This window comes from Sus scrofa, chromosome 9, assembly GCF_054392235.1.
Source record: "Sus scrofa isolate SSC_HxYL_T2T_F1_AM1 chromosome 9, Sscrofa_HxYL_maternal_Yorkshire_Landrace_v2.0, whole genome shotgun sequence".
Taxonomy (NCBI): Eukaryota; Metazoa; Chordata; class Mammalia; order Artiodactyla; family Suidae; genus Sus; species Sus scrofa.
In genome coordinates this window covers 25,415,523-25,427,371 of record NC_139391.1, presented here as the reverse complement: position 1 = coordinate 25,427,371, position 11,849 = coordinate 25,415,523, and the positions used below count along the sequence as shown (strand labels likewise).

At 39.0% G+C, this 11,849-nt stretch overlaps 1 protein-coding gene across 7 annotated transcripts in view; it reads right to left on the bottom strand.

Annotated features, from left to right (window-relative positions):
* Nucleotides 1–11,849, bottom strand: part of FAT3 (FAT atypical cadherin 3) — a 706,846-nt gene that overhangs the window by 102,487 nt on the left and 592,510 nt on the right. For all 7 annotated transcript variants that reach the window (XM_084975652.1, XM_084975655.1, XM_084975649.1 and 4 more), the window contains 2 exons: nucleotides 6,169–6,444; nucleotides 3,461–3,671 (listed from right to left, as the gene is read on the bottom strand). In XM_084975652.1, coding sequence (XP_084831778.1) covers nucleotides 3,461–3,671; nucleotides 6,169–6,444 — 487 coding nt within the window. The remainder of the gene's footprint in view (nucleotides 1–3,460; nucleotides 3,672–6,168; nucleotides 6,445–11,849) is intronic.

Genomic DNA, 11,849 nt, shown 5'->3' with positions numbered 1-11,849 from the left:
GCAGAATCCTGTACCATGCTGTTCTTTGCACCCTGATGCGGCTTTTCCATACTTCTTAAAGAACATACATGCTGTGTGTCTAGATCCTTCTACATCATAAGCTAAAAGCCTTGGTTATTTAATTATATCTGGATTTTTCTTTCTTTTTAAAGTGCTGTAGAATGGCAACATATAGAGAGTTTAGATATCATTATCTTTAGGACAGGCTCCAGGATTGAGAGGGCAGTTACATGATGTGTCTATCACAACATACAACAAACACGGCTCTTAGGTACTTCTTACTACGCGCTTCGTAACTAAACTTTCCATATCTGAAAACAAAAGCGTCCTGTTCACATAAAATCTATTTCTATAGGATGCTGGCTTATTTCTCAAGAGGGACTCAATCTAACAAAGAAGTGAAGAAAGTGATTCTAGACTCCAAATGTGGACATTAAACCATATTATCTTTGAGGTCAGCAGGATTTTTTACTTGGCCACTTAAAAGGACCATTTACAATGACAACTGGAAGAAGGTCAATGACCTCAGGAACAAGCTCACAAACTGTTGATAAATAGCCCCATGGAATTGAGTGCGATTCAAGATGTGATTCATAGACCCTCACGAGGAGGCAGGAATTGTTTCACTTTAGTAACTCAGGGGAGGAAAACAAAGAGACACCTTAGTCACCTTTCCGCAGTGGCACTAACACGTGACCCTGAATGATGACTCCGAATGATGAAAGCAACATCCTCCTTATGGCGTCCCATGCGGAGTTTCCAGGTAAGTCTTTTCTTAGTTTAGGCTCCATACATACATAGCAAGATATATACGGCGGGGATGCAGGAGGGCCAGCTTCTGACCTTGAGTGGAGCCTCCCAACCCTGCCTCCCGTGGCCACTGATCTGCTTGCTACCTACCGGCCCCTCCAGGATGTTGTGTTCAAACATCAGCTCCAAATGGGCTCTTTGCTTCTCTCCCTCTTCAACATACTGTCCTGCTTTCTTAGAATCCACTTCTTGCTTATTCTTTTCTGCTCCACTTGAATCTTTGGAAGCTGAACTCTGACTGTTTTCATGGAATCTATGGCTTCCAACAGCCATAGCCACTGAGCAAAAGCTGTGCTTACCTTACTTAGCATTACCTACCTAGGATCCATCACAGTGCCTGGCACAGAATGACTGAGAGAGGCAGATGCAGAAAATATTTTAATTCTTTATCTGTATGCATCTTAGGGACCAATATGCCCCCGTCCCAACTCAACTCTTAGTCCTGGACTTTCCTCTACTGCCCCGTCTCAGAGCCCCCCCACAAGTACTGTCAGCACCAAACATCAAACTGGAACTAAACATAAGACCTGGAATCCTGCCCTCAAATTTCACCTTCAGGCCAAAATAAAAAGCTTCGATTGTTACTTTAGGCCAGGTGGGAGATAGGAAATGGATGGCCCATCAGTAAATAGAATAAAATCTTGCTTCTCTGAAGTTTGTGAGAGCACTTAAATAAAAAGTACTTTACACCAACTATCTGTCATCTGTCTGTCTCCTACCACGTTCCAGGAAGAAACTTGGCTTCACTAGAACCAGGCCAGGTCAAGGGCAGGTCTGTCTGTCTGGGAAGGGGCCCAGTGACCACATCTTGTGGATTTATCATACACAGTGTCATTCTCATTACCTTCTGACATATCCAATCAAAGGTTTTTTTTTTTTTAGATGCCAAGGATTCCTGTGAGTTTTCTGGAAATTCAGATTTTCTGTATAAAAGATGCTCTAAGGAAATAACTTTAGCTTTATTCCACTGTTGAAGAAATAACTGAGTTCTTTCTCTCTGTTCAGCATCAGACTATAGTCTGGGGAGGATGAAAGATAAGTGAGGCAGAATTTTCAGCTGGATGGTAAATTACCCTTAAATTACTCTTTGAGAACCTCTAAACTGGTTTAAAAATTGCCTGGCTATCTGAGAGGAGCAGACGTGGTGGCCTTAATGACAAATATAAAAAGCACGTAGACACACAGACAAATGCTTAGAAGATGTTCAGAAAAGTAGAAATAAAACCCTATATCTAAATGATTACAACTACATGAAACAATGTATATGCATGAATGAATGTGGAGAAAAGAAAAATTACATAACCTGAAGGAAGAACTATGGAAAGAATATAAAGAGCTCTTGGAATGGGTGACATTTTCTGCGACGTTCAAACATCTATATTTTAAAATTTCTCTATATTATTTGGGAAACCAAAAGAACAAGGGTTGTATAATGGAATAATTAAAATGTCCTATGATACACAAGAAGTGCAAAATAGTATTTACATAAATGTATTGTCAGGTTTTAGGCTGAAAGGAAGTTCCACGGAAATCTGGAAAAGAAATGGGTGATTTCTCTTGGGGAACCAGGGTGTTATAAACCAATGTCTTTTTTTTTTTTTTTTTTTTTGGATAGCGTTTAGCACAGACTCATGCAAAATGTGGGTGCCTAATATAGGAAGCAGTTTTAAATTTGTCATTCAATACAGGAACTTAAAAAAGAAGGTCGTTAGATATATATATATATGTCCTAAACTGTCATTCTACCATTCATATTTTAATTCAACCACTCACAAAAAAATGCTCCATATTTAAATTAAGGAAAAGAAGGCTTTCCAGGGCTGGCATGAAAGGAGACAGCATTTGGCCTTATGCATGACAGACGTAATGTTGCAGAACATTTTGGAAACATGCGGCTTGAATATTCAAAAATGACAGAAGAGGGGAAGGGAAATAGAGCAGATAATGGAGAACTGTAATTTTTAGGCTTACAGTCCTATCCTTGCTTGGACACTCATTCCTTCTGTCAGACGTGTTCTCTAACTGTTCATCTTTGAACCATCAGTAGGCTATGGTCTTGCCTTTTAGACATTAAAATTGATTTTTTAAAAAAATCTCAAACTTAACAACACAAGAGCCTGTGTTTATTTATGTGAGGTTAAGCAGACAGTTCAGTATTCACTGACTCCTCTGCTACTCAGATCACATCTAATGAAGTGAGTTTGAGCTAACCGGTAGAGTGCAGGAATTTCTGAAGCCCGTGGCCCACCTGCTGACAAGTAAACCACAGCCTTTAAGATTCAATTCACAGAACTGTCTGGCAGCCCTCAAATGATGGGAGGCTTTGGTTATTTTAGTCTGAGGCCATGGCTTGTTGACCCACAAGTAAAATCCACTGAGTTTATTACACATTCTTCTCTCTTCTCCATTCCAGAAAAAAAATCTGAGACGGACGCAGTGAAAGGAAACTCTTTCCTCGCTGTCAATGATGGAAAACACACCACTGAAGTGCCAAGCACTTTATATACCATCATCATGCAAATAGGGCAGTCACTTGGCCAAAAATTCATTTGGAGACATTCCAGCGGTACATATATGAAGTTTACATGGTGATAAATACCCCTGAGGGTCACACGCCATGCATGATGCTGTGATCTGCACCAGCTCTCACCTGCTTCTATGGTATATATGAGTTCTGCATTTTCCCCTTTGTCTTTGTCCAGAGCCGTCACTTGCAGAACAGCTGATCCCAGAGCAGCCGATTCAAACACAGATGCTTCATACAGTGGGTTGGTAAAATAAGGACTGTGATCATTAGCATCTTCCACATTCACAATGACGCGGGCCAAGTTTCTTCGATAAGGAAACTCCTGATCTCTGACCTTTAGGCAAAATACAAGAAGCAGTAGCACTAAAATCTTTAAGTTGCAAAGAATTCACATGGCTATGCCTACAGTGAAAACACAATGACATACCGCACACAGAGAGCCTGACCCAGCCCCAGGCCCTGGGTAGGTGCTCAATACATGGTGGTATCATCAAGTGGGGACATTGATTGTAGACACACTGCGAGCTGGGGCCACGTGTTCCTTATTGCTCAGAATTATGCCTGGTCTCTGGTCTGTGTTCAGTCCATGTTGGTGGAACGGATGCCTAAGTATCACAAACATAGCACCTCCCTCTGGCCCTCCTCACTCAGCCCTGTGTCTTATATATACAGTTGCTAATGGAATGGTGGATGGAGGTGCTTGTAAAGGGGAAACTAAAATGTGGAATTAATGAATACAATGCAGGCACTTTCATTCATTCATTCATTCAACAAACATTTATTATCATCTATTATCTATCAAGTCCCAGGACTGACTCTGGTGGTTCAGCAGTGAATTAGAAACAGTCCCTGCCTGCAAGAACCTTATCGTTGACTGAGGAATCCAAACAGGCAAGTGGACAGATACAAGGCCCAGAGTTAAGTAGTAGAACATGAACAAGCTGTAAGAAGAATGTAGCCTAGCTTGGAAGAGGTCACAAAACCAAGCAGAGGTGGTAAGATGCTGGTGGTGGGGTGGTGTGTGGCATACAGTTCAGGCATAAATAAAGGCTTAGAACTAAGAGAGAACCCTGACCTCTAGGGGGATGACCTGGATCTTAATTTCTACTATGTGAGACCCCCCTCCACACTGTGAAACCACCAAAGAACCTTGCCTGACTGCATTCAAGTTTTCCCTGGTTTGAATGTGGCAGGAGCTTGCAACTAATCAATTCCGTGACACAAGATTTTGCTATCACTGTAGGTAGCCCTAATCAAATGGGTGCTTTCTGCTTGTTCAATTTTGGATTCCCTAACTTCAGAGAGATGTCAAGAAATTAGAAAATAAACCAAGAAAATCTGTCAAACGGAAAGGGCTTTTCAGAAATAGTACCTAGAAGAAATTGAGCAAAATGACTAACAAGGCTTAGCTTGGAGAAAGGCAGCATAAAGGAATTGTTCGCTTAAATATTCAATTACATAAATGATAAATGATACAGGGAAACCACACTGAATTCTGAATTTTCTAAGGAAAGAATGCACAGGAATGACTTGAAGAATCATGAGAATGGGGATAGTCATTGGCAGGAGATTTCGGCTCCCAAAGAAATCTGTGCAAATGAACCCAGTGAGTGTGCTGAGTTTCCCTGTCTATAGACCAGCCTGCCCACCCCCCCGCCCCCCGCCCCACCAAGGACCAAGCTGGACTCTGTATTTTGGGATTATTGAAACCTAGATCCATTCCAATTGCACGTCCAAGGGTGCAGGGACTTTGTCTCTTTTATATCCTCAGTGCCTAGAACAGAGCTTAGGACACAGAAGGTGCTTGAGAAATACCTGTTGAATGAATGAATGAATGGCCAGAGGGATGGATCTGATGAACCCTATGAGTCCCCATTCTGTTCCTTGGAGTCTCATCTGGAAGCCAAAGTCAAAGGCATGGCACTCAAGTTTCCTCTGGCCTAGAGAGGTTTCCAGACTTGGAAAGAAAGAGGTAGTAGCACTTAGTGGAATAGGACTTTCAGTTGCGTGAGAATTGGGAGCATCTTAGTGTATTTTAAAGCCAATCGGTGCAAAGATTAAGTAAGTCTCTGTTTTCCTACCTGGTCTTAAGGAACTCGGCGGGGCTCTGTTAGGCAGTGCCTGTGCCATTGCTCACGGGGCTCTTGGGTAGTTAGAGGGAGAGGTTTTAGGTCATAAACTCATCAAGGATTTTTCCTATTAACCTTTACTTCCCCATTATGTAACCTAGACAGATTTCACTTTAAAATGAAAGCAACTTTTACTCAATTCGGAGACCCCATGAACCCAACTTCAGACTTATTCTCTGCAGGCCTCAATGAGTTTTGAGATCTCTTTTGTGGGCCAGTATTTACCACTAGGTCCAATGTCAGGGCCATAAGTAATCAATCAATTCTCCAAATGCTTCCAAGGACTGAGCAGTGCACAAGCTGAATACATAATTACCCTTCTGAGTAACTTCTCAAGAATCTTGTTTTAAACTTTTCCACAGAACCTTCTGGATACAAAGCAATACCCCAGATGGGAGATTTACAGATACACAGCCTGTAGCTCTCCCTTCCAGTCAGACTGTCAGCAGTCTTTACTGAGTGGCCACTGTCTGTAGAGCTCACCTAATATTTCAGCTTGGTAAAAATAAGGAGTCACTATCTGACAGTAGTAACTCCTCCTTGAACTAAACAGGCAAGAATGCATGCAAGCCTGCTCTAAAAAGAACAAGCTTATTACTACTACTCACAACAGGTAAGGGCCTATACATCTGAAGGCTAAGGTGTGTGCCTTGGATGGTCAGTGATTCTGCTGGGAAAGCGTGTTAGGCAGGCTGTTCCTACCATTACGTTGAGGATGTGCTTGTCCTGGGCCTCGTGGTCCAGCCTCTCGGCCGTGTAGAGCACGCCAGTGCTGGGGTCGATCCGGAATTTTCTCATGCTGATGGAATCAATGCTGCTGTGGATGGTATAGCTTAGCTTGTGCTTCTCATCTCTGTCTGTGGCTTCAATCTGCAATATCTCCGTATCCGGAAGCACATCCTCGGAAATCGTGACATCGTAATTTGGCTGAGAGAATTCTGGGCCATTATCATTATTATCTAGCACTTTGATAAACACCTATAGTTAAAAGAAGACAAGAGTGATGATGAGTGACAGTTTACTCATTGCTAATAAAAGAGGTCCCCTCCTGCTCTCTTCCCTCTATGACCTTGGATCCCAGCTTCTAGCAGCTTCTTTCATATGTAGGAATATTCTTATGAAAGCGCTCTGTAATTAGAGGTTGACAATAAACGAGTGGTTCCCATTAGCAGGAACATAAACTCTCAGGTGATCAATAGTCTCACTATTAATTGAACAGAAAAGACAGCCCCTGGGGGTGGTAATTCCATGAGGTTATTTGAGGCACGATGTAAGAGATCACAAGGTGACCTTGGTTGGTTAAGTTCCTATTATGTTACATTCTCGTTGTGTGCTCTTTATAGTGGGCTTAAGGTGGAAGCAATGAAAAGATGAGTAATAAAGAAGAGGCAGAGGAAAGGGAGGCGTGAATACAGAGGTGGCCCTCTTTCTGGTGGGAGGTATCTAGCAAAGAACATGGGACTAATGATATGAAGTTCCCAAGTTGTCTCTTTTTATAAAGCATTCTGTTTCAAAAATTTTCAGGCAGATACAAAACCAATAGATTAGTAACCCTTGAGAGATGTATTCATCACTCAGCTTTGACAATGATCAATATAGGACCCATCTTGTTTCATTTCTATGCCCATTCACCCTGACCTGCTCTCCCATATTATTCTGAAGCAAATCCCAGTTATCATATGATCTCAGTGTACATCTCTAAAAGGAAGTAAATCTTAAAATAAACATACCTATAACACACACACACACAAAATCACTGTTGCATCTAAACAAAGTAAACAGCAATTCCAAAAATGTCATTAAATATTTGGTTGGTGTGCATACTTCTATAATTTCTTTAAATGTGCTATATATGTTTGGGTACATATACATGTATATTTTCACAGTTTCTTTTAACCAGAATATGCACATAAAGTACAAATACTACATTTGGTTGGCATTTCCTTTATCTTTCAATGTATAGCTTCTCCCTCTATCTCTATCTATTTCCTTGCAATTTTTATGTTGCTATTGTCGGCATTCAAAAACCTGAGCCACTTCTTCTTTAGTTCCCACAGTCTGAATTTTGCTCACTATATTCCTATGGTTTTGTTCTTCATGTTCCTCAGTTCCCTGTGTATCTTATACATTGGTAGTTTTATGTAGGAGACAATAAAATTCATGTTCAATTTCCTTCTTCTTCCTTTTTTTTTTTTTTTTTAAGAAAAAATCCTTCATGGGTGATCTAATGTATTTCCATCTGGAGATATACAGTATCTGGTTCTCTATCTTGTTCTGTGATGTTAGCAGCCACTGATGATCATGACATAGATATAGCACTCATTCATTAAAAATGCAAAATGGCAATGTTTTAATGCTATGATTTCTTCTTCATTTTTTAGCTAGACTAGTTCTTAAGAGAAACTTTTCTTCAAATATTTGTTACTCTGAAGTATACGTCATGTAGAAAAGGAAGGATAACTCTTTTCCTTTATCATTTCAAAATAATGAGTTGGTTCTCCAGCTCCTCCTAAAGCATTAATGAGGTAATTTTCTTCAAGTGTCATTATAAGCTCATGAATTTAATCACATCTGATGTGTTTCTGTCCATTGTAGTTACTGTACTTATTGATGCACAAACGGTCCTTCCTTGGCCATGAGGAGCATCTTCAGATTGGTTCTTGTTATGTTTTGACACAATCTGAGTAAACGTTGATAGTTTCCTTGCTTTCCAGTAATAGCTACTGGTAATTTTTTCAAGGTCATCTAATTTATTTTTCTGCTGCTCCAGGCTTGAGTTGTCCATTTCTCCAAAAAGATTTGGTTTCTTTTTAGTTACCAGGGGCATTTAGAGGCCACAGTCTCGTGCTAGGAATGCTTACTGCTGCTAGCTCTGCTATTTTTTTTCAGTGGACAAAGTCAGGAAAGTGTTTTGTCTTTAATAACTTTATTTCATGAATTTACAAAATCAAGTTATCAACAATTCCTTCCATAAGTGGGCTGGCCTCATCCCTGGGACCCTCCTTGGCCATATGGACAGCTGTACTGGGACCCGACCCCCCTCACCAGTGGGCCAAAAGCTACTGCATCAAGCAGGGCCTGGAGACCAACTGGGCTAAAGGCTAGTCTGCCTACCAGCACATCCACAGTAGTCAGCCTTGCCACAATAGATAGGCTCATGCATCCCACATAGGAGACACCAATAAAAAACAGTCCTGGTGACTGGAGGGGAGTGTGATGCTGGTCCCACAGGGCATCTCTTACACAAGGCCACTTCTCCCATATCAGAAAACATGAGTGAATTACTGAATACATAAAACAAACTGAGAGAGCAAGATAAAATGCAGAGACACAGGAATATACCCCAAATGAAGGAACATGATAAAAATGCAGAAGAAGAACTAAGCAATACAATTTACACTGATAGAATGTAAGGTGATGATCATAAAGGTATTCAATGAATTGGGGAAAAAATTGATGAACACAGTGAGAAGTTTAACAGAGTTAGAAAATACCAAGAACCAAAAGAGTTGAGGAATATAATAACTGAAGTAAAAAAAAAATTCTAGAATGAATCAATAGTAGATTAAATGATAGAGAGGAAAGGAACTGTGAACTGGAAGAGAGTAGTGGAAATCACCCAAGTTGAAAAGAAAAAGAAATAATTTTTAAAAATGAGGATAATCTAAGAGACATTTGGGACAACATCAAGCATACTAATATTCAAACTATAGAGGTCACAGAAGGAGAACAGAGATAGAAAGGGGCATAGAGCATATTTGAAGACATATGAACTGAAGATTTCTGTAATCTAGGAAAGGAAATAGATATCTGAGTCCGGGAAGTACAGAGTGTTCCCACCAGCACATACTGCAATTAAAATGTCAAAAATTAAAGATAAGAGAGAATCTTAAAAGTAGCAAGAGAAAAGCAACTAGCTATAAACAAGAGAACTCCCATGAGACTATCAGCTGACTTTTCAGCAGAAAATCTGCAGGCCATAATGGAGTGGCATGACATATTCAAGCCCTGAAAGGGAAAAAAAAATATATGATCACAAGTAATCTATCTGGTAAGGATATCATTCAGAATTGAAGGAGAGATAAAGAGTTCTACAGACAAGAATAAGCTAAGAGAGTTCATCACAACTACACCAATCTTGCAAGAAATGTTAAAGGGATTTCTCTAAGTGGAAAAGAAAAAGACACAAATAGAAATTTAAAAAAATTATCAAGGGAGGGTGTCACTTGTGGCTCAGCAAGTTAACAATTTGGCATTGTCACTGCAATGACCTTCGTCGCTGCTGTGGCATGGGTTTGATTCCTGGCCTGGGAACTTCCACATGCCACAGGGACAAAAATGTAGTAAGGGTAGTGGATCAAATACTAATAAAGCTAAAACGTAGGTGAAAAGACCAAAGCAGTAAAATCATCTATATCTTAAATAAGTAGATAAGAAATGTGCAGAATAATAAGATGTAAAATATGTTGTTAAAAACATATGGGAGGAAGGGAATAAAAACATAGGGCTGTTAGAATGTGTTTCACTTAAGAAATTATCAACTTAAAAGAGATACCCATCAATTTAAAATAGATACCCATATATATAAGATGCTATATATGAATCTCATGGCAACCACAAATCCAAAACCTAAAATAGATACACAAAAATAAAGAGAAAGAAATCCAAAGAAATGCTAAAGACAGTAAGTCACAAAGAAAGACTGCAAGAGAAGAAAAGGAAAAAAAGAGAGAACTATGAATACAACCAGAAACAATAAAAAGGCAATAATTACTTTAAATGAAAATGGATTAAATGCACCCCAAAAAAGACATAGAGTGGCTGAATGGATGAAAAAGAAAACAAGATACACACACACATATATATACACGCTATGTATATGCTATGTGTATATACATATGCTATATATGTGCTATACATATATATGCTATCTATATACACATATATATGCTATCTACAAGCAACTCACTTCAGATCTAGAGACACACACAGACTGAAAGTGAGAGGATAGAAAAAATCATTCCACGGAAATGGAAATCAAAGGAAAGCTGGAATAGCAAATTAGATAAAATAGACTTTAAAAGATTCTAACAGAAGACAAAGAAGGACATTACATAATGTTAAAGGGGCCAATCCAACAAGAAGATATAACAATTGTAAATATATATTTCACCAATGTAGGAGCACCTGAATATATATAGCAAGTATTAGCAAACATAAAAGGAGAAAATGACAGTAATACAATAATAGTAAGGGACTTTAACTCTCCACTTACATCAATGGACAGATCATTCAAACAGAAAATCAATAAGGAAACAAAGGCCTTAAATGACACATTAACCAGATAGACTTAATTTATATATAGAAAACATTCCATTCAAAAGCAGCAGAATACACTGTACATGGAACATTCTCCAGGAGAGATCACATGCTAGGCAACAAAACAAGTCTAAGTAAACTTAAGAATACTGAAATTATATCAAGCATCTTTTCCAACCACTACACAATGAGACTATAAATCAATCACAAGAAAAAAAACCCATGAAAAACACAAACACATAGAGACTAAATGATATGCTACTAAATAACCAATGGGTCTCTGAAGAAATCAAAGACCAATAAAAAAAAATACCTGGAGACAAAAATGGAAATATAATGATCCAAAATCTGTGAGACACAGCCAAAGCAATTTTAAGAGGGGTGTATGCAGTGATGTAAGCCTATCTCATGAAACACAAAAAGCCTTTAGCTAGACTCATCAAGAAAAAAAGAGAGAGGGCCCAAATAAAAATTAAAAATGAAAGAAGAGATGTTACAACTGACACCACAAAAATACAAAGGATAATAAGAGATTACTATAACAAATTTTACATCAAAAAAGTGGACAACCTTGAGGAAATAAATTCCTAGAAACTTAGAGTCTCCCAAGACTGTATCAGAAAGATAGAGAATATGAACAGACAAATTACCAGTAAAGAAATTGAATCGCTAATCAGAAAAACTTCCAACACACAAAAGTCCAGGACTGGATGTCTTCACAGGTGAATTCTATAAAACATTTAAAGAAGAGTAAACATTTATGCTTCTCAAAATATTACAAAAAGCTGAAGAGGAAGGAATGCTATTGAACTCATTCTACAAGGTACAGAACCCAGATACCCAAACCAGACAAAGACAACCCCTAAAAGAAAATTATAGGCAAATATTACTGGTGAACAGAGTTGCAAAATGCCCTCAATGAAACATTGGCAAACTGAATTAGACAATACATTAAAATGATTATACACCATGATCAAGTGGGATTTATCCCAGGGATGGAAGGGTGGATGGTGCAATATCTGCAAATCAGTCAATGTGATATACTATGTTAACAAACTGAAGAA